Source organism: Amblyomma mixtum, chromosome 9 (assembly GCF_055824585.1).
Source record: "Amblyomma mixtum isolate Tamu chromosome 9, ASM5582458v1, whole genome shotgun sequence".
Classification (NCBI taxonomy): domain Eukaryota; kingdom Metazoa; phylum Arthropoda; class Arachnida; order Ixodida; family Ixodidae; genus Amblyomma; species Amblyomma mixtum.
In genome coordinates, this window is record NC_143020.1 from 62749041 (window position 1) to 62771627 (window position 22587).

Genomic DNA, 22587 nt, shown 5'->3' on the forward strand with positions numbered 1-22587 from the left:
AATAGAGAGAGCAAGGGTTAAAACTTTCATGCAGGACTTCGGTCATGTGATTACGTAATTGGGTATCATGCAGGTGAACTGGTCTGATTAAAGGGAAATAAAAATAATTTGCTTATTGTTAAGTTTTCAGGTTGAAAGCTCTTGGCGTTTGCTATCAAAGTTGCTCAATCAAGCAAGAAAACTGTGTAAAGCATATATCGAATTCTATTAAATATGAAGCCTGGAGGAATATACTATCAGATGAGTCTGTGCTCTCAGCAGAAATGATGCAGACAACACAATAAGAAATGCCCAGATTACAGTATAAATCTATCATAAATCAATAATATCTTCAGAACAATGCATGCAGTCGCAAGTCTGTTCATTTGTTGAGAAGAACAAAAGAAAAGGCTCTGCACCATTTCTGTCTATACATTGACGTAAAGGCATGAATGCCTGACAGTGCACGGGCTCTCATTCCTATTGGAGGCATTCACTGAGGTCATTTTATGCTACCTTCGCATATTAGACGTACAAACATATCCACACTGCTTAACATGCAAAGCTGGATAAAGTTAAAAGGTAACAACGTAGCGTACAAAGACAAGGACACAGAAAGACAGACAACACATGGCGCTCACTTACATATCACCAACCATGTGAAATCTGTTCTGTCGTTGGGTCCTAAGTTAGCTCTGGAGCCAAGTTCGTCTTCGTCGGAGCGGCTCACGTTTGTTCACCAGATTTCCCGAATCGTCCCTGAACAAGAGGCTGACCGGTGTGTTTCGGCAGGCATCGATACCTTGCTGAGATGTAAGTTAGCGCCGTGTGTTGTCTGTCTTTCTGTGTCCTTGTCTCTGTGCGCTACGTTGTTACCTTTCAAATATGAACCAACAAGCCCAAGCATATACCCTTCTGGATAAAGTTATCAGGAAAAAACACTTTCCACTGTTTTATTTGTTTTCGCCTTTGTTTTTCACCCGTTGGAGAAAGTGCTTGAGGACATGTGTCTTGTGTTTTCATATTTTTAAAAGAAGAAAGCTTATCAAACTGTCAGATTTTAAGCACCATCGAAGTTTCTTTGAAGCAAATAAATTCTGTGCTTTGGTTGGCGGAAGATAGTCGTAGTTGCTGATGGGCCCTAAAACTCAATGCAAACAATATCTTGTCAGCAAGGTTTGGTCTTGATTACAGGACATTATATTGCGCCCAGAATGTTTTTTTTTACTCTGGCAGATAAACAGTGTGAAGATCCTGTATGTTGAAGGACAAGGATGTACTTCAAAACTGAAGGAAAGGCGTATAACTGGCCCCCTACGAAACCGATGAAGAGCGGCAGCTTCGAAAGCAAAGGAAAAGCGCATAACTGTCCCCCTGGGAGAGTGGTTTCGCAGGTCAGAGCGTACCGGCCGCGGTGGCTCCGTGGTTGAGGCGCTCGTCTACTGAGCCTGAGTACCCGAGTTCGACTCCGACCGCGGCGGCAGCGTTCGATGGAGGCGGAACGTAAAAAACACCCGTGTGCTGTGTGATGTCAGTGCACGTTAAAGAAACCCAGGTGGTTGAAATTATTCTGGAGACCTCCGCTACGTCACCTCTTTCTCTCGTTCTTCTTTATCCCTTCCCATAACGGTGCGGTTCAGGTGTCCACCGAGATATGTGACACAGATACTGCGCCATTTCCTTTACTCAAAAAATTACCGACGATTACGTTACTTCCTAATGCGAAATTTGAGCGCAGCAAATAAGCTGTTTCACCTTTTCGATAGATTGAGGCAAAGAAATCGAGCAACACATGTATGCGCTATCACAGAATTTTTTTTTATTTTTCACACGTATTCCTTTAACAAAGACTCCACTAACAGTTCTTTACAGTCATGAAGGAAGCTTTGTGGTCGGAGAAATAGACTGATATATGTTCGACTTGGTACACCAATGCTTGATTCTCAAAGACGAGATCTATACAAGTGCCTCGCGAGGTTGTCACAGCCGTGGGACGCGTTACGAGCGAGAGGAACGGGATGTTCTCCCGCATAAGTGTTAGGAAATTGCTGTTTGTCTTTATGTCAACATTAAAGTCCCCCACTACTAACATCGGTGTGGATCGATGGACGGTTAATGCGAGTTGCAGGAAGTGCACGACGTCTTTCGTGAGTGCGGTAGGGGCGAAGTAGGCAGCTACTACCAGCAAGCCGTTGGGCAACTTTGCGGCGCACAGTTCGCCAACTTCATGTGACGTGCCAAACATTTCGACTGGTATTGCAGAGAGACCTGTGCGCAAGTAGTAGCGACTCCCGCCGCTCTGTTGTGGTCTCTGCGAGCAGCACAGCAGTATAGGAAATCTATGATTTCGAGAGGCTCTTCGGGATCCATCCAGGTTTCAGCAAAGCAAAGTACAGAGGAATGGCGCAGAATGTGATCGTGGTGTACGTCCTTGGCATGTGCGGCAAGGGAGCGTACGTTAAGAATGTGGTTGTGAATGATGAATCAAGTGCTGCCAGCGAATGACGAGTCCATTGGCTGTCTGCGTGTGTTACTGATGTGTGGTTAACATGTTAAGCTTCGCCTGTAAGAGTGGAACGCGACAGCATCTTGCAACGCTGCCAGGGAGTCCACAGAACGCCATCGCCAATTCGGCTGCACGCCTTGCTGGACGGTAAATTTATTTTTTGAGGAAAGGAAATGTATCTCTCTCGCATATCTGGGTGGACACCTGCACCTCGCCGTAAGGGAAAGGGGGAAGATGGGAGTGAACGAAGACGCTAGACGCGCCTTTGTTCATTCCAAACCATTCAGCTGGCATTACGGAGTGGCAAGCGTGCTCGTATCGCACTCCGGAGACCCTGGTTCGATTCCCCAACTCGACCAATTTCGTTCTTGGTTTTATTGATTTATGCGGTCTAACTAGAAAGGTTAATTAGGCTATTTCATATTTATATTATTGTATTTCTATCCATCGTGTTCTGTCATTAACCTGTCAATTGTTGGAACTGTGTAGGATGTTCGACACAACGTATATGAAACGAGCAACGTCTTACTGAGTGGGGAAGTGCGTGGTGGTGGAGGGAACGCGGCTTCGTACTTATCTGTTTTTTTCAGCAGCGTCTCCTTTCGCGGACGCTGTTGTCGCTGCGGCGCGCGTCTTTCTTTTCTTTTCTTCTGACCTCTTCATTCTCCTCTATATTAATTAGGCTAATTGATTAATTAAGCAATTAACTAAACTCAGTCCAACTTAGTTGCAGCGTCTCCTTCCGCGGACGCTGTTGTCGCTGCGGCGCGCGTCTTTTCTTTTGTTCTGACCTCTTCATTCTCCTCTATATTAATTAGGCTAATTGATTAATTAAGCAATTAACTAAACTCAGTCCAACTTAGTTGCAGCATCACTATACGATCCCTTTGATTGGTTGCATGGTTACTAGCCCAAGTACAATTGGCCCCATTTGAAATTCGCGCACTGTGACGTCACGAGCATTTCGACCAATTGAAAAGCGTGACATTGGGGGCGGAGCTGGTTACGAGGCCGACGCCGACGACGACGCGAAACCCAGGAACGGACGCCAAAGAGCTGCGCTCTAAAAAACAATTTAGCTTAAAGCTCGATCGCGGTGAAAACTTTATTTGCAACAGGGGAGTTTGGGCACAGCATGCCTCCTGAAGATTACATTACAAACTCTCCAGCAGAGCTGCACTTCATTCCGAAGTCTGTCCGTAACAAAGTGCGGGAACTGAATCTCAAAGCTCGCATGTTTGACAATCAGTACTTTGCACGCATCTTCAAGCTACAGAGCTTACAAAAGGTCCGTGGGCCTCCGCACGGCCCCACTGCACTCAAACGTTCATGTCCCGGAGGCTCATGACGCTGGCAGCCCGGCTTGTGGTGATGGATTGCTTGGCTGGGTCCTCAGAACGCAGTGTGGTTTCCCAAGCCTCCCAAGTGGTAAGGTTCTCCAGGCCCCGCGGGGGAGGATCCGCCGGGCAGGGTTAGAGAATATGGTCGAGATCTAGTGGCTTTGGGGTGGTGGCAGAGGGTGCAGAAGGGGTTTGTGTAAACTTGGTGATAGCGCGAGCGTGGGGAGGGTAAAGTGCGGGCTTGGAGCCACCTCCAAAGTGTCTAATGATCGAGGGAAGGATGGGGTGGAAGGTATAGAGCCGACGCTCAGCGTTGCAGGTCTGTGTCATTTCACTGAATGAGTGCATGCGCTCCCGCGAGAACCCCAGGTCGGAGGCCGCCGGTGCCCGGTTAAGAGAACCTCGGGCTAAAGCGTTGGCGGCCTCGTTTCCGGGATTCCTGGAGTGGGCAGGCACCCATATCAGCTCCATGTGGCGGGGCGGGTGCGTGGCGAATTTTACATTGAATGTTAGAGGGTAGGTCGTTAATGTACGTATACTAAGAAAAGTAATGGTGATAGGCTGACCCCTTGAGGGACACCCCATGTTACATCTGTTAAGGATGAATGGATGTAATTGGTAGATGTGAACTGTGAGCGCCCTTTTATAAAATGTTCTAGCCAGCATATTAGATTTGCAGGAATCCTGAGGCACAAAAGTTTCGGCAGCAGATGGTTGTGAGATATACGATCGAATCCCTTTGAAATGTTTTTTAAAGATTGCATCTGTTTGGAGGTTATTTTCCACGTCCTTAAGTATGCCTTGGGTGAACTCAGCCAGCTGTGTTTCGCATGAAAGTGATTTCCTGAAGCCATGCTGATAGGATTAAAGAAATTAATTGAATCAAGGTGGGACATTAAGCTTGAGGCTGTAACACGCTTTAGAAGTTTAGAAGATATGCTATTAACGTATACTGAATGATAGTTAGCTGGGCATGCACGATCACCTGTTTTCAAAATGGGAACAATTTAACCTACCTTCCAATTGTCAGGAACGCTTCCGGTGTCTAAAGATTGGGTAAATATTAGATGTAAGATCTGGCTTGATAATGATGGAGTGTTTTTAAGGAGTTAACTGCTTATTATTTGTTCACGTCCTGCGGATGCTAAAAGCTTGAGTAACTGATTAATTGGGAGATTCCTTCGGGGCTATTTTCAATTTCTGGAATTTCTTTTTGACTATAGACCATCATCATCAGCCTGATTACGTCCACTGCAGGGGAAAGGCCTTTCCCATGTCTCTCCAATCAACCCTCTCCTTTGACAGCTGCCGCCACTTCTTAATCTTATCTGCCTGCCTAACTTTCAGCTGTCCCCTGCTTTGCTTGCCTTCTCTTGAAATCCACTCTGTTACCCTTAAGGACCAGCGGTGATCTTGCCTTCGCATTACATGCCCTGCCCAAGCCCATTTCTTCCTCTTGATTTCGACTAGGATGCAATTAACCAGAGTTTTTTCCCTAACCCACTCCACCCGCTTTGTATCTCTTAACGTTACACCTATCATTTTTCTTTCCATAGCTCGCTGCGTTGTCCTTAACTTAAGCTAACACTTTTCTTTAGCCTCCACGTGTCCACCCCGTAGGTGAGTACCGGTAAGATACAGCTGTTGTATACCTTTCCTTTGAGGGATATTGGTAAACTGCCATTGTGAATTGTGAACTGCTGTTCCCTTTGGGACTGTTGAACATTACTTTCATTTTCTGCATGTTCAAACTAGAGTATGCATGCACTGTTTGGGACCCTAATCAATATAATCTTTCCAATACACTAGAAGCAAATCAAAACCACGCTGCTAGGTTAGGTTGTGTTTATTCGTATCATGAAAGTGTCGCCAAACTAAAATGCTCATCTCATAGATTTAACTAACCGGCGTCACATTGCAAGACTATGTCTACGTCACAAATTCTATTATCATGTTCCGCACGAGTCTGTTATCTTCCCTGCCTACTGCACCTCCAGCTGCACGAACCATGAAAAGACCGCCTATCCTCCGCCTGCCCACACATCCGCACATCTGCCTTCATTTTTTGTACACACTGCGAAAGACTGGAATGACTTTCCCGTCCACTGACCCATCACTATTCAACTCATCAAGTGAAGCAATGTTACGATCTGTAACCCACTCAGTCATGTCGTACGCAGGGCCCTTGAGGTAGTATTAAGTAAATAAACAGTTAAATGAATGAATAAATGAATGAATGAAATTTTGAAGTAAACCATAGCATACACCTAGTAAAACCTTTTATAAGAGAATGGAGGTCATAGTTACATCGCAAACAATTCATTGAAGTCATTTTATATAGAGAAAAAACTGGTTTAAAGATTCTTCAAGAAGGTACTGAGGTAAAATGAGACTTGCTCCATTTTCACTGAAAAGTATAGCATTTTGATCAAGCAGAGAGAGAGAGCAAAGATTAGCACTGAAATGCGGGAATTAAGTCAAATAATTCCATGACCATTTTTAAGGTGAATATTTCTTATTAAATAACAGAAATTTAAATAATTTGCTAATTAAGATGTCAGGTTGAAAGCTATTCACATTAGTTACCAAAGCTGCTCAATCAAACAAGAAAATTGTTTGAAGCATATATTGTATCCCATTAGGGGTCAAGTGTCGGATGATCCTGTGCTGACTCCAAATATTGTTTGGACAATTGCCAATAGCCCCTCTGCAAGAATTTAAATGCCCAAATTACAGTATAAATCAGCCATAAATCAGTATATATGTTCAACAATTCTTGCAAAGCTTCGGATTGGCTCATTTATTAAGCAGAAAAAATTAACAGGTTCTGAAAGGCATGAATGCCTGACAGTGTACCAGCCCTAGCTCTTTCCTATATAAGTCATTAACATAAGTCATTTTAGGTCACCTTTGCATGTATTGAACGTGCACATGCATACACACAGTTTTATTCTTGCAAAAGAAGTATCAATATTCGAGCTGTGCACAGAAGTGGTCACCCTAAATCATATTTTATGTTCATGCACAAAGCTGGACAAAGTGAGGAAAATCATTTTCCACTGTTTTATTCTGAATGTCTACCAGTCTTTTCATCCTTGTTTGCTCATTGGAGAAAGTGCACTTGTGGACATGTCTACTGTTTTTATAGTCTTGAAAGAAGCAAGCTTAACAAACTATGAGAGTTTAATCATCTCAGAGGTTTCTTAAAAGCAAACAAATTCTATCCTTTGGTTGGGGTACGATAGTCATAGTCGCTTATGTGCTATAAAGCTCAATGCAAGACAACACATGTGCTATCTTGTCAGCGATGTACTGCACTGGGTACTGCACTCAGCAAGGGTACTGCACTCATTTTGTGTATGTGCTGATAAAAAGGCATGAATGCCTGACAGTGTACCAGCGCTGTTAGTTTTTTCCTAGAGGTGTCGTCAATTGAAGTCATTTCATGTTGCCTTTGCATATATTGGATGCACGCACCACACAGTTTTATTCTCGCAAAAGAAGAGACAGCAATGCGAGAGCTGTGCGGAGAAGTGGTCAGCATAAATCATATTTTGTGTTCATGTGGAGAACTGGACAAAGTGAGGAAAAACATTTTCCACTGTTGAATGTTTTTTCACCCTTGTTTGCTCTTTGGAGAAAGTGCGCTTGTGGACATGTCTAGTGTTTTTATAGTTTTGAAAGAAGCGAGGTTAACAAACTATGAGAGTTTAAACATCTCAGAGGTTTCTTAAAAGCAAACAAATTCTATCCTTTGGTTGGCGTACGATAGTCGTAGTCGCTTATGTGCCATAAAACTCAATGCAATACAACACTTACGCCATCTTATCAGCAATGTTTGGTCTCGATTATAGGTGAATTAATTAGCCACAGAAATTTTTTTTTAATCTGCCATATGAATATGAAGTCTCTGTATGTTGCAGAAAAGGGAATATGAAAATTTCAAACTGGGAATCTGCTGGTTCAAGCAGTGTTGGGTTATTAGTACATTCCCAACAGCTGCTTTGACCAGCAGCTGTTGGAACCAGCCGCCGCTTTAACCTACGATAAAATAACAGTCACCTTGCAGGACGGCACAGATGTTGCCTTCATAGCGAGAGCACATGTACAGCTTCCAACCCCACTCAGCAAGCAGCAACAAGAGTAACAACAAACTGCAACACATATAGAACTTCCATGTAGAACTCCACTCATGCTAGTATATGCGCTCCATAGAGGATTTACTATTGCGCGTGGTAACACCAAGCTTACCCCTTCTATATTGGATTCAGCAAATAAAAAATTGTTCACAATGGGTCGGTGGAGTGTAGTTTCAACAAAGTGGAGAAATACCTCCACTTATGGTTTCTATGCGTGCAGTACGCTCTGGCGATGCATAAACCATCCGGTTAAGCCGCGGATACAAAATTCGAGTATAAAATTCAAGCACTGCGCTCCATCGGGTGCGATATCGAAACCAATCTTGATCGAAACAAACAGTGTCAAAATTCGGTTTTGTTTTCGATCACACTGGAAGGTCACAACTAACAGTCAGTTTTCAATGATGTACACCTTGTGCGCAGATCAAACTTTTTGTGACGGTCTACATGGTCCTCATTATGCTTTTTTTTTTTTATTTAAACGTGCCCATGGGCACGTTTAAATACAGGGAATATGTACAGGGAATACAGGGAATGTGTATGATTGATCAAAAGGGTTGAAAATTGGGGGAGTTGGTACGAATTCATACTGGTGTGGCACCACAGGGACAGAGACAGAGTGAGTTGTCACTCTGTCTCTGTCCCTGTCCCTGTGGTGCCACACCAGTATGAATTCGTACCAACTCGCCCAATTTTCAACCCTTTTGAACTTTATTTCTTGTACAACGGGCTCTTTTCAATGTTTGAACAGTATTTCAAGTGAGCACTTGTGTTGTTGTCACTCTATCTCTGTCCCTGTCCCTGTGGTGCCACACCAGTATGAATGTGTATGATTGGACAAGCTACATTGCGCGCAGCATCAACAATCACACACTTTTTGTGTGTTGCGGTTGTGCCAGTTCATCAATATGTTGCTTTACATATTCGATTTTGCATGCTGTCAGTCTGTGAGAAGAAGAAGCTTTGAAGAAGGAAATCTATGTGCCATAAGAGCAAGGATAACTGCATGCGACCCTGTGAACGTCACTTTTGCAGCGTGCACAAATGTCACCGTGCAGTCACGAAAGATTTGGGCTTATTAGCGCCTTTACCAGTAACATGAAAGCCGCATAAGTGTATCACCTCAATAACAGACAAATTTTGTTCAGTGGAGCTTGCCGGGGTTTTAAACCTGCTACTTAATTGCATCTGCGGGGAAATAGATGCAATAGGCTGCAAAGCTGTAATTAGCGCAAAGCTGGACAAAGTGAGGAAAAATATTTTGCACTGTTTTATTCTGAATGTTTGCAGGTCTCTTCATCCTCTTCTGCTCATTGGAGAAAGTGCCCTTGTGGAAATGTCTCGTGTTATATATATAAAATATAAAACTCCATAAAACTCACCACCAGCCAATACGTAAGCTATAATGGCGGTTCAACAGCGCAAACACACACAGACTAAGAAAAAGACAAGACGCAGAAACCAATGCTGGTTTGTGCATCTAGTCTGTTCCTTATTGGTTTGTGTGTGTTTGCACTGTTGTACCACCATTATCAATCTACACCAACTTACCCAATCTGCAATTGTCCTATGTAAGCTATATTTTCTGAGCGATATTTGGCCCTGATTACAGGCCATTGGATTGCTCGACCCAGAATTTTTGTTTTTAATCCGGCAGATGTACGGAATTCTTTGTGCGTTTGCGGGAAAAGGAAGAGGGAGCTTGCACGCTAGGGTAACACCTCCTTTACTCCTCAAATCTATTACAACTGCCGAAGTAGAATGTTACCATCTACAATCGCAATTATCCAAAAGATCTCGTTGCATAGCGTCGCCTTATCGCGTTTTCCGAAAATAAGCCCCGGACAGGAGCTTTATTTTAAAATTCTACGCATGATCAGGACCCTGTAACAAAGGCCCTGGCCTCTCAAAAAGTTCAGGGGGCGCGGGACATGCGTTACGCGTCGAGCTAGACGCGTTCTATTTTTTTTTTTTTATAGTGCAGCGCATTCAACGCGTCGGTGGACAGTAGTTTCAATACGGTGGAGAAATATCTTTACACATGAGTAAACCATCGCACGTAAAAGCTAAGCCGCGGATATAAAATTCCCCTCAAGTTCGATGGCGATCGGAAATCTCGATGGCCCTCGACCCGATAGCCATTGAAACTGGCCGTGTGACAGGGGTATAAAATTCAAGCATTGCGCTCCATCGGGTGCGATATCGAAACGAACAGCGTTGAAAATTGGTTTTGCTTCCGATCGCGCAAGAAAGTTACAACTGGCAACCAGTTTTCAATCAACTATACTTTGCACACAGATCAAACTTAGCTGCGGCATTAGTACTTAATTGAGGCTGTCTGCATGATCCTGATATGTTTGTTTTTATTTATTTGAGTGTGCCCATGTCAACCACAGAGTTAATACAACCATTAGAAAAATGTACGGCGGGGCAAGCGGCATCACGGGCGGCATCAACAATCGCACGCTTTGCGTTTGTGTCTGTTGCCGGTTGTGCGAGTTCCTCAATCTCTTGCTCTTGCTTTACATATTCGATTTTGTGTGTTGTTAGTCTGCGAGAAGGAGAAGCTTTGCAGAAGGGAATCTGTGCGCATACAGAGCAAAGATAGCTTCGTGCGACCCGGTGAACCTCACTTTTGCAGCGTGCGCTAGTGCAGACATGATCCGTCTTTGTGCGCGCGTTCCCAAATGTCACCGCGCAGTCACGAAAGAATCAAACTTGTTAACGCCTGTACCAGTAACATGAAAGCCGCAGAAGTCTATAACCGCAATACTAGACAAATTTTCTTCAGTGATACTTGCCGGAGTTATCCCTTTAAACCTGGCACTTCAACACTTTGAAACTGCTTGCAAGTAGACTCAATAAATTGCAAGGCAGTAATTGGCATTAATTTATGTAAATTCATAACGTGTGTATCTTCAGCCATGTTCATCTCACTGAATCGATAGGCAGTGAACTTTCCACGCCTTATTTCTCTCCTAGCAGGCTTTAGCAAAGACAGCACGTTCTTGGAGCTAGATTGCGCGCCGTTCTCATTTCTCCTCGGATGTCTGCATTCTTCTGTCTTCTTAATCTCATAGCAGATGCAACAGTTAGTGTTTTTGCAGTCTAGAGCTTTGCGGTAAAAGGGCTGATGATTTATGAATTCGGTGGTGATTTGTGTGATAACCGTTCGTGGTGCGTTATGGTGACATGTGGAAGCTGGTGAACCATATCCCGATGGCGGTACCTGTAACCAGCAATTTATGCTGAAAGCTGGTACAAACAGCCTCACAGTATATCACCATCTTTTTTGTTTGTTTGTATACGGATAAAATCTTTCTCCGCGTCCTAATACAGCCGCTTCACAGGATTGAAAAATGCATGATACCCTTCAATTCCACTAAATGGTCTACTTTAAAAAGAAGACTACATCCCTTAGGCATATTAAACAACGCCAGTGTCTTTTTTGTATGTGTGCTGTGCCTTATTCTGTGTTCTCGGTTTTGCAGGCAATGAAGAATGTGGGATTTTTTTGTTATTGATCCCATGTATCGCGGCATCTGTGAGTGTTTTATTGTACATTCTCCTGCATTATATTGTTTGTATTTAAATATTTCAGTAACTCATTTTACACTATGTACCTAATTTATTCTCTGTGTCGCTTATTAATGTGTTGTGTATTTTGTTGCTTATTGAAAATTATTTTCATGGGAGGTCCTGCCTGTGGTCTTGTACTTCGCTGTATACGCTCCTAATTTTGTTTGAATTCCTTAATGAACTTTCAACTTCAACCATATCAACTTCAACCATAGCCATATCGAACAATGCTGGTGTCGTTTGTGTGTGTTTTGTGCCATTTTTTGTGTTCTCAGTTTTGCAGACATTGGAGTAGCACCAGTAGCCAGGGGAAAGAGCACTGCAGAGGAAGAACTGCAGCCAGTCTATGCTGACACATAGTTTAATACTCCTGTCCTATAAAACAATGTATTGTAGGATGTGTCTTTGTACCACGCACCAAGAGATCTCCCCTAGATTAATAGATAACTGTTGGCATGTTGGTTTTTTACATCAGGCCGATGGCGAGTGCCACCTCACCTAGTACGCTAAAGTGGTACATTGTTTTTTTTCTTCTGGCTGTTCTTTTTTTTTTGAGCTTTAAATAATCCTGGTCTTTTTATTATTTTTCCCATCCAAGGTATCCTTTGTATTCTGCGCTATATTCGTTTGATTTCTGTGACGTGTCGTGTGATTTTTTGATTCTGCTTTTTCTTGGAGTCTTGATAGCTCATTAGCCATTGTGTGTTTTGTAAGAGTTCCTTGACAGTTACGCACTACCTCCTCGAGGTTCACAAATTGTTGCCTTTCTTAGTTGTGGTAACGCCTCTTCTTCTAGCCATCGCATAATTTATTTCATATCTGCTTTTTTGTCTGTTATTTGGGAAAATATTTGTGCATGGAAGTTTCAGCTGACAAAATCGCATGTAAGTAAGCCAGTGGTTATTTTTGCAGTGCAGTTATTGATTGATTGATGGATTAAAAACATCTTTATTTGTTCAGTATTCTCAGAGCATGTGGGTGGGCCGCCTAGTCCGGTATTCCACTGGCTGCTGCTGCTCCTGTGGCCCTCCCCACCAGCCAGTGCTGACGGTCAGGATCATCGCTGAGCAGAATAGCCTCCCACTGCTCCTCCGAGGGGTTCAAATCACAACTGATGTTTTCTTTTTCTGGTTGAGCAAATCCTTTGTTTGGTAGTGCACATATTTCTCACTTCCCGGATTGAAAAGGCTGTATTGAATTTGTTTTGGCTGGTTGTAATGCATGAATATTGCCATATTTGTATGTTTAGTAGTACCTTCAAAGGGTCAGTGGAAGAGATCTCATCCTGACCTACGTACTGTGTTGTCACATGTCACGACAGCGACCATTAGGGCACAGCCACAAACGTAGTCATGTGGCATGACAAGTCAAAGATTTTTTCTGTGGCAAGGCATACGGTCGCATTGTAATCAGGCAGTCGGTCGATGCCATGGGGAAAAAACCCTGAATGTTGGGCGCGGTGCATTATCCCCTGAGGTCCCTGCAGCCTCATATGTGGCCAGACCGCATGACCAGTTTCTCATCCTTTGATCTGCTGCCTGCTTGGTAGTCTGGTCATACTTTTCGGCCGCGCATATGTTTGGCTATAGACATCTGAATTAAGGCACACGAACGCATGTTCTTGGCCTGGTGCTCTTTGGGTTAGGTTTGTACCCTGATGTTTTTGGTTACATGTTTCAAGTTGCGTGGGCCGCATTTTTAAGCATAATGCTGATCAGTTCTGATTTGTTTTTACGTCAGAACTCTCAACAGCATGGAAGGACTCAGACAAAGCTACCAGCTCATTACTGCACCCACTTAAACTAGCTACGGGTGTCGGAGAAAATTCAGTCTTCCTTGCTTCTCCGATACCCTCTTCTTCGGTCACCCACAGAAGTCGCCGGCTTGCCTCGCCCTCAGGTGTCCTTGATTGGGGCAGTAGATCATTCCTCCTCTCCACTGTTTTTAAAAATGGAGGCAAAAAGCTAAGCATGCACCGTCGTTGTGAAAACACAGATCATAATGTGAGCGTGACCCGGACTAGCTCACGACTCGGGTCACAATCTGAATTCGCTCTGTTTAAAATTGCAGGCATAAGGAGTAGCATTAGGAGGACACAGAGTACATGCCTGATGAAGAACCTTTCAATGCAACCTACTGCTGTGAACACATCTAGAATAAAGAAGGTGACAGAATGTGTAGTCAGGCGTGGATTTTGTGCATTCTTGTTCCTTTGTACATTGCTATTAACATCACAGCACAGACGCCGCTGCTTGTGGCATTTGTGTTTGTTTTATAGTGACGCTTACTTGTTCTCCGTTATTTTGCAGGCCGTTACTGGTAAGCCAATGTGTTCAAGGTTCCAGAGCAAGAACCCTTCGATGCCACGCCTGCCATCCTTTCATGACTCTATTGCATGATGCTCATAAGCTAGAAGATTGCTTGTGCAATGATCCCAGTGCACTGTGTTTATGCACAAAGTGAGATGGAAGCGTTTTTAATGATTTTGCTTGAATTACAGGGATTTAAACAATAAAGAAAATGGGAACTGCCGTCAAAACAAAATTTTATTTTGTGAACTCATTTCGAAAATGCTTTCACAGGAATGGCATTAGGCTTGGGACGGAGAGGGAAGAAGGGAGTAACGGGAATAAATACAGGCACGAAGTTCTTTCTTCTTCTTAGCTCAAGAGTCGTGTTGGAGAAGTCACTGGCATGCATTGGTTGAACAGTTTAAATTAAGCTCTCAATGGGATTCCCATACCAGTCGGGGTACTAACAGAACACCTGACCACATAGAGCAGTCCAGTGAAGTTCAACTTGTGTACTCTCTTGGTGGGCAATTAGTAGTAATCATAGAATCACATTATTTGGTCACTCAGAGGCAGAATGGCCGTGGAGCATTCCAGAAGACAATGGGTCAGATTGGCATATGCTTTAGGGCAGTTATAACATTCAGGAGATTGTTGTATATTTTTATAAGAAAGTCTGTGCCAGTGTCGGAAGGACATCGCACGTCACTTAGCAGCATTGTCACACAAAAAATTGAAAAAAAAAACTAAACATCTGGTGGGCACCTTTAACAAAGGAGGCGCATTGGTTCCAAAATATTATGCGCAATCAAAAATATAAATGGCAATATAAAAATATAAATGGTAAATGGCAATAACAAATGTAATTATGCTGGTACTTGTGTAATTGTTCTGTTATGTGGATGAAATGTTTTTTCATTTATACTATATTTAAGTTTTCAATCGAAGCAGAAACATAAATGATGAGAATTGCATGCTTTGGAACTTTTAGCCTTTCGTGCCTCTGTGTCTGACATATCAATGTTTATCCTGATTCTTGTGCTCGAATCGACCTCGAATCTGCAAATGCTTGCTTACGTAATTCGATGCAACTCCACCACTTTGCACTCATGGTTGGGGCTTTGTGAAGACAGTAGCTCTGCAAAACTTGTGCTGTATCATGTGCTGAATTTTATAATCTATTGTGCTTGCCACTGTGTACTGGATTATGGGCGCCCTTTTAGCTTTGGTGAAGAGTGCAGTATGATTCCTTGTTGTCGGTCACAGTTAAGTGACTGACCTCACTTTGTCATTGCATATTGCATTTCTGACTCTGTCCAAACTGTATTTATTGCTATGTTCATTTAGCCTGCATTCTGACATCGTTCATTTTGGCTGTGTGGAGTGTGCTGTGACAATGTTTATATTAGTTTTCTAACAGTACTGAATGTTGATCTGCACACGTGGAATTAATCGTGTATGGATTTCATTTCATGATGGTGGTACAACAAGCTTTTTTTTTCTTTAAGTTGGAAATTGTTTTGTTATAATGCGAAGCCTTTTAAAAAACTTCCCTATGTTTATGTTAGCCTGTGTGCTGTAGTGGTGCTATGCACTGTTGCACAATGCAGCGCCAGTTTTACCAGATTTTCTCACCCGCAGTGTCCGTTTAGTAGTTTTGCCCGACCGGTTCCCTTGCATCACAGGATGTCCGTGAAATGATTATAGTGATGCTGTGATTTCTGCTCAGAATAATGCAACAACTGATGGCAAGTTGCACCTTTACTCGCTGTTTCTCGCTACATTAAGTCTCCCTGCAACAATGGCCTAGTCATTGGAGCGTGCATCTCGCATGTAGGATGTGCTGGGTTGGATTCCCTGTGCCACTGGGTACCCACCTGTGGTACAATACGCAAGCTTCCCTCCTGGCTTCTGCTGGGTTGAATGCATGGAAATGGGTCTTAGACTTCCCTTTGTGTTGGTGATGCTCCGGATGCATCATCAACTCTCACTCTCGTTACTGTCCAATGAGCTCACCTGATCATCATGTTCTCAGGGATGGACTTCTTCCGTGCTGTCCATGGTGTTGGAAAAGCTGGCCACCTTAAACCTCTTTCAGACCAGCGCATTGAGAAACTTCCGTCACAGTTGTTTATTCCTTTTTTTAGCCCTGATTTCTCTTTCCCGAAATTTGAGATGCGGGTGTCACAAAAGTAAATATGGTATGCTCTAACTGCACTTAAGACAGAGTAGTGTGCAGTTGCAGACGTGCTTCCACTTAATTAGTTGCGCTCTTGGAGAATGTGGAGGCGGAATATTATTTTGGGCATATTGGCAACATTCGTTGGCAGCTGTAACCCGGGCGTTTTTACCAGTAGCTATTCTCTGAAAGTCCTTTTTTTTCTCCTGTTGCAGTATAACGGGTGTAAAATGTTTATTAAAAGAAGAGTGCTCGGTCAATGTGCTGTGTTGTTAAAAATAACTGACACTCGTTAGTTCTTAAGCCTGTGTAGGCAGACATTTACTGCTCTTCTCTTGAAGCCAGAAATTGTGCATGTTCATTCGTCTATATAATAGCTGTTGGCTTTGTTTCGGTAAGCCTATAAATTTGTAGGCAACTGTCAGTTTTTCGTGAGCATGAGTATAGTAGTCGTCTGCATGCAGATTAAAAGTCGGGAATGTTTGCTTTGGAACTCGCTTCTTTTCAAGTTCGCCTTACTGAATGTACACAACCTGGGAAAGCTGTTTTACGAATGTGCATTCCATATTCACCGCCTCATGCAGATACCACCATGTGAGTGTTCACACTCGTAATCTTTTGTGCTAATTAGATGCAATCTGGCTTTCACATGCAGGCTCGAGCTCCGGGGACCACAAACATGGCGTACTTTCATGGCAGAATTCACCAGGTTAGGAACTGCAGTTTTTCTCCCTATATGCTTTTGTTAAGGTTCTCTTTCAAAAAGCAGTCTTTAGGGTATGGAAGCTGTAGTTTAATGAACTGTGGTGGAGTATATGGGCCTTCGATATTCTGGAAAGTTGTTTTCTGTGATATGTCAACTATACTCATCGAACTAGGACCGATATGGGTTCTGTTCATTGCAGCAAGAAATTGTACAGGAGACCAAGGCCTCGTAAGGCTTTTAGTCTTTAGCCTTTTCCTCCTATTAGACACTCTCTGAGGAACAAATAAAAAAAAATGGCATTATGCATTGGGCTAAGCATAGCTGACCGCCACTTGTTTTGCTATTAAGCCCACATGCGACTGTAAAGACATAGAGACATCTTGTTTCAGACCTGCGTTCTCTGTTGCAGATCTCTTGAATAAAACTTTTCATAGACATTCGCAGCTTTTAATCAGTGTGTCCTCTGCATTCAACTTTTCTTCCTAATTCCAAGTGAACTGTTGGATTGTTGGTTCAGGCACTTTATTTGAAGTACTCTGCTTGTGCAACACAGGTTCATTCGTCACACAGAGCGACCATGGCGCATCTCCTGTGCAAGATTCAACCAGTGAAAGGCACCCTGTGGGCCACTGCATGGAATCTACTCCTTCTGGCATGGGTAACCACCGGGATAATCGCGCAGGAGATAAGCTGCACAGATGCACCCACTGCAACAAGTTATTCAAAAGAAGATCCCAACTAGTGGTGCATCTCCGAGTCCACACTGGCGACCGCCCTTACCACTGTGACGATTGTGGGAACAGCTTTGCAGATAGGTCCAATCTGAAGGCACACCAGCGCACTCACACTGGTGAACGACCTTACCATTGTGACGATTGTGGGAACAGCTTTGCAGATAGGTCCAATCTGAAGACACACCAGCGCACTCACACTGGAGAACGTCCTTACCGTTGCGACCACTGTGGTAGCAGCTTTGCACTTAAGTTCACCCTAGAGCAACACCAGCGCACTCACACTGGTGAACGACCTTACCATTGTGACCACTGTGGTAGCAGCTTTGCACTGAAGTTCACCCTAGAGCAACACCAGCGCACTCACACCGGCGAGCGTCCTTACCGTTGCGACCACTGTGGTATCAGCTTTGCACGGAGGAGTTACCTGCCGATACACATCCGTACCCACACAGGTGAAAAGCCGTATCAGTGCCAGCTGTGCCCCATGGCTTTTGCGGGACATTCAGATCTTGCAAGACATATTAGATCCCACAAGGGCGAAAAGCCCTACCAATGTGACTTGTGCCAAAAGAGATTCAACCAGCGCCATGATTTGAAACGGCACAAAAAAGCGATTCACAAAGAATAGCAGTGGTTCGTGGTGCCCTTAATCAACAGGTTTTTCTAGGTACCATTTGAATGCAAGCTGACGATATTCTGGCTGAGTACCCTATGAAAGGTGTTGGTAACTAAACTTTATCATTAACTTAATTTGTAAGTTTTGTTCACCCTAACGCAGTTTTCAGAAAACAACATTGGTTTCCTTAGACAACCCAGACAGTCACTCAGTCTTTCCCGAACAAGGAATTTGAGCCTGCTATGCTCGTAAATTTGCATGAATGGAAATAAAATGATAGGACGTGGAAGGTATCAATCCTTGTTGTAGCGACACTTTCAGAAACTTTATATTGAATATTTACCGCTAGTGCCTGCATCGGCCTGCCTCACTAAAGAAATTTTGTGGAGTAAAAGTGCACAAAACGATTCCTTTTCATCTTTAAGCTCGAGTGGACTAATTTTTGCAACAATGAATATAAATTCAATCATTTATATCCCTGAACCTGTCATGACATGGGTCTAGTTTATTTTGGACATGCGGGGCCGATCGAGTGGCATCTATGAGGTGCCGCTTTTAATGCTGTCAGTGCTGATGAGCGGCCACATAAGAACAAATAAAAGATCTGTGAATGCATCAAACTGTCTGGTTGGGTTCTCATTCATTCTGAACTGTGTCTTTCTCAGTCCCCTTACCCTTAATTTAAAATCGGCATAATTTGCCCATGTGCTGTGCGATGTCAGTGCACATTAAACAACCCCAAGTGGTCGAAATTTCCGGAGACCTTCACTACGGCGTCCCTCATAGCCTTAGTTGCTTCAGAAGGTTAAACCCTAATAAACCAAACCTAAACCAATCCATAATTTGAACAGATTTTCAGTCTCAACAGTTTGAAGTACTGACACGTGGAGATTGTCGCGAATTGGGGTGATGTGTACCCGACGGCTCGAGGGGAACGCTTTTGCATGCAGGTTTGAAGAAGAAAACAAATGAATCAAAGAAAATAAAACGAAGCCGTGTTTATACTTTATAGAAAGGAGCCTTTTGAAGAAACAAAAACACACACTAGACTCGCGCCAAACACTACAGATAAAAAGGAGAGAGTTCACCGGACACAAAGCGTCCCATCTGGAGCGGGAATGCCTTGCAGACGGCAAGGACGCGGGTTGGCGACCTGCGATGCGTCTTTGATGTTGCGTCCAGGGAGGCGGTGGTAGAGAGCCAGGAGGTGAGGAACGGAGATGGACACAGGAGACGCTGATGAACTCCTGTCAGCCGCCCCCAAGAACTAGGCAGCTGCAGCAGGAAAACAGGAGCCAGGTCCCGTTGAGGGCGTTCCGAAACACCGTAGGCTTATGCAGCCTATCCAAGGAAGCTGTGGCAGCACAGACCCTCAATCCCTCGGCTGCCATTTCCAAGCTTCAACGGGGCGCAGTGGTCTTGCGTCGATGAACCCAATGTCCAACAGCTGTCACTTCCACTCTTGAATGGGCAGACTTGTGCTGCGGTGTCTTCCTCTACACCTCGATTTGCTGATACGTCGGCTGTCTGCTCCTAGTGCCTGCCTCGCACACACGATTCGCACGCGCAAAGCGGGGCTGGCACACACGGCGCTCCGCTGTCCGACTCACCACTGTTGACACGCCGTGTTCCAAAAATCCATCGATGGTTTGGTGTGCACATCACAGAGATATGCCCGACCATTGGTGCTTGGCCTTGGAACGATGTATATCCCTTCTATGGCATGTGCACAATTTGGCCGTAAACGTAATGGCCATTGGATATATCGTCTTCATCTTCAAAAGTCTTGTCGCAAATCTCGAGAGTTTACTTGCAACAAACATAAATATAAAACTGCTCAAAGAGAGCACGCGGCTACAAAACCACCGTGCCGCACACACGTGTCCACCCTTGGTACCCTTAGTTCGAATAGAATTTGACCAAAAGTTTGAGCTAAAAAAGCGGGCACGAAACAACGAGAGTTCACCGTGTGTGCATGTGTTTGAAGAAGGGTCGTGCATAATAAGTTCTACCGGTAAAAGCACTGATCATGGTGGTTGCATGCGGTGCAGCGAAACGGTGATATTGATGCGAGATGGAAATGCGTGTTATATGTTGTTCCGCAGCTAGCGCTTCTATAGCCCTCGCAATGAAAAGTGGAAGGGTTAATATTTCTCTCTGCAAAACAAACATCGATTAGAACCCTGCTGTTACATTTACAGTTGGTGCGTTTTACCAGTGGTATGTTTTCATATGAGCCAGTCCAGCTGCCATAGATCGAAGTCCATGTAAAAACTCGATCACCTGTATCTGTTACATAATGCAATTCTTGCATCATTCCTGCATCGTACGTCGCGAGAGTCGCCTCACAGTGGTAGTTTACACCATTCCGGCGTTCATTCAGTGTGTGTGCTATGTCGATGCCGGCGAGAAAAAGCTAGACTATATATACATTCTATTGGCGCTTGTCCTCCCAGCGACTTCTGGTGGGAAGCGCCCACGCTAAAGCAGCACGCTTACAGACTGTGACATTTTTGGTGATGCTGGCCCAATTCCATCGTCGCTGCGACGCTAGCGCGAATGACCCTAAAGCGCGAAAATGGAAGTATGCCCCAGCAGACGGCAAAAGCGGGACTGTAAGAGATGTGCTTGTGCGGGTTGGCTCCGACGATTTTGTTTCTGCCATCCGCTTTATTCTTGTAACCTGCACCTTAAGATACGCAGGTTATTCCAATAGGTGATGATTCTAGGCGATTAATGCGACCACCGCGATAGCAGCGAAGAGGAGCGTGCGTACTGCAGCTTCGCACGCTCTAGGCATGCCCCCTCTTCGCTGCCAAAAACTCTTCCACAGACAGCTGGTAGAAGTGGAATGGACATTTGAGCTAGTTGGTATGGCATCATAAAAAAAATAGCGCACTCAGTAAGTGCCTGTGTTGTTTGGTTTTCCTTGTCCGTTGTCCTGGGTGAGCTATTTTTTCCATGCCAGCTGCTGAGGCTAACCGAGACACATCGCATTGCGTTTCTGAAGTTTTGTGCATGCAGAATGATCGTGAGGACAACAGCCTTGCTAATTCCAGAGAAGGATATTGTGCACACATCATGTAATAAAAAGCTTCAGACACCGGTGCACAATTTTTTTGAATGCTAAACATTCAGGTACAGCGTTTCCTAGCTGTTACATTTTTTTTTTTCATTTCCAGTCCTATGAAAAGTGCATTCAACGCTCTGATGCATTTAACCGCTATGTGTCCACATGAGTGCATATTCAACTCTCACTTTCGATTGTACATGCACATGTGTAGCCCAAAAATTTAACTTCATATTGTCTCTGGCAATTTAAATAAAATAAGTGATGTTTTGCTGTATATAATTAGATCAGATCATCTTTAGAACATCAAATCGCAACTATATGATTCAGCACATTAACATACCAAAAAATCATGTGTATACATATACCATACTTCACCCCCTTTCATGTCAGCTAAGTGGCAACAGCAACTGCTGTGAAATGGATGGAGCAGGAGGTTTACATGGCCCTAAGAGCGTTCTATCCCAGATGCACTCAAATCTCTTACATCACCACCTGGCTGACATGACCAGAGATGTCATGCATACTCATGAATGCTGATTCTATGGCTGCAGCCAAGGTTTTCTGCCAGAAGCATGGGTAACGGGGCGAGCTGGCACACGTTGATCGCTTGCAACAGAGAAGTAATCTCTGTCGAAATGCATCGCAGTATGTGCACTGACAATTGCAGCTGAACTGGTTTTTATGCTACGTGAAATGTGTAGAAGTCACTGAAGAAGAAAATAAGTAAAGCGTGTATTGCTCAAGAACAATATCCATTCATCAGTTGAATGTGAGAGTTTTCAACTACAAAGTACATATGCCGATCATAACCTATCTTAGACAAAGTACTGTACAAGCTATAATCACTCGAAAATTGATCTGCAGAGTGCATCACCGAAGATGTAATAATTTCTTAGAGTTTATTGTGTTCATCATCATCACCTTCAAAGATTTACACACGAGCAAATTTTCCTATGTTATGATACAAAGTTTATAGAATAAGTACTATAAATGAGTGAATTTATACTGATCGTAACAAAAATTAGCCCACTCGGGCTTCAAGATGAAAAGGAATTGATTTGTGCACTTTTACTCCACGAAATTTCTTCACTGAAGGAGGCCAACAACTGGTACCAGCAGTAAATATTGGATATAAAGTTTCTGAAAGTCTCTCCAACAAGAAGTGATGCCATCCATGTATTACCATGATTTTATTTCCATTCACACAAGTTCACGAGAAGAGCAGGCTCACATTCCTTGTTTGGGAAAGACTGAGCAACTGTCGCTGTGTTGCCTAAGGGAAGAAATGTTCTTTTCTGAAAACTGCATTGGAGTGAACAAATTTTACAAATTAAGTTAATGATGCAGGTTAGCTACCAACACCTTTCATAGGGTATTGAGCTAGGATCTCGTTAGCTTGCATACAAATTGGTAGCTAGCAAAACATATTGACTAAGGAAATCAAG

General features: G+C 43.7%; 1 protein-coding gene across 1 annotated transcript; it reads left to right on the top strand.

Moving 5' to 3' along the window:
• The first annotated feature begins 9898 nt into the window (after positions 1 to 9898).
• On the top strand, positions 9899 to 22065 carry LOC149329321 (uncharacterized). The gene is made up of 2 exons (XM_089561938.1): positions 9899 to 16722; positions 17273 to 22065. Exon 2 carries the CDS (start codon positions 17353 to 17355, stop codon positions 18079 to 18081), a length of 729 nt encoding a protein of 242 aa, XP_089418064.1. The 5' UTR covers positions 9899 to 16722; positions 17273 to 17352; the 3' UTR covers positions 18082 to 22065.
• The last annotated feature ends 522 nt before the right edge of the window (positions 22066 to 22587 follow it).

Bases quoted from the DNA above. Each gene is read 5' to 3' on its own strand.
- LOC149329321 (XM_089561938.1), top strand. From the start codon at position 17,353: ATGGAATCTACTCCTTCTGGCATGGGTAACCACCGGGATAATCGCGCA.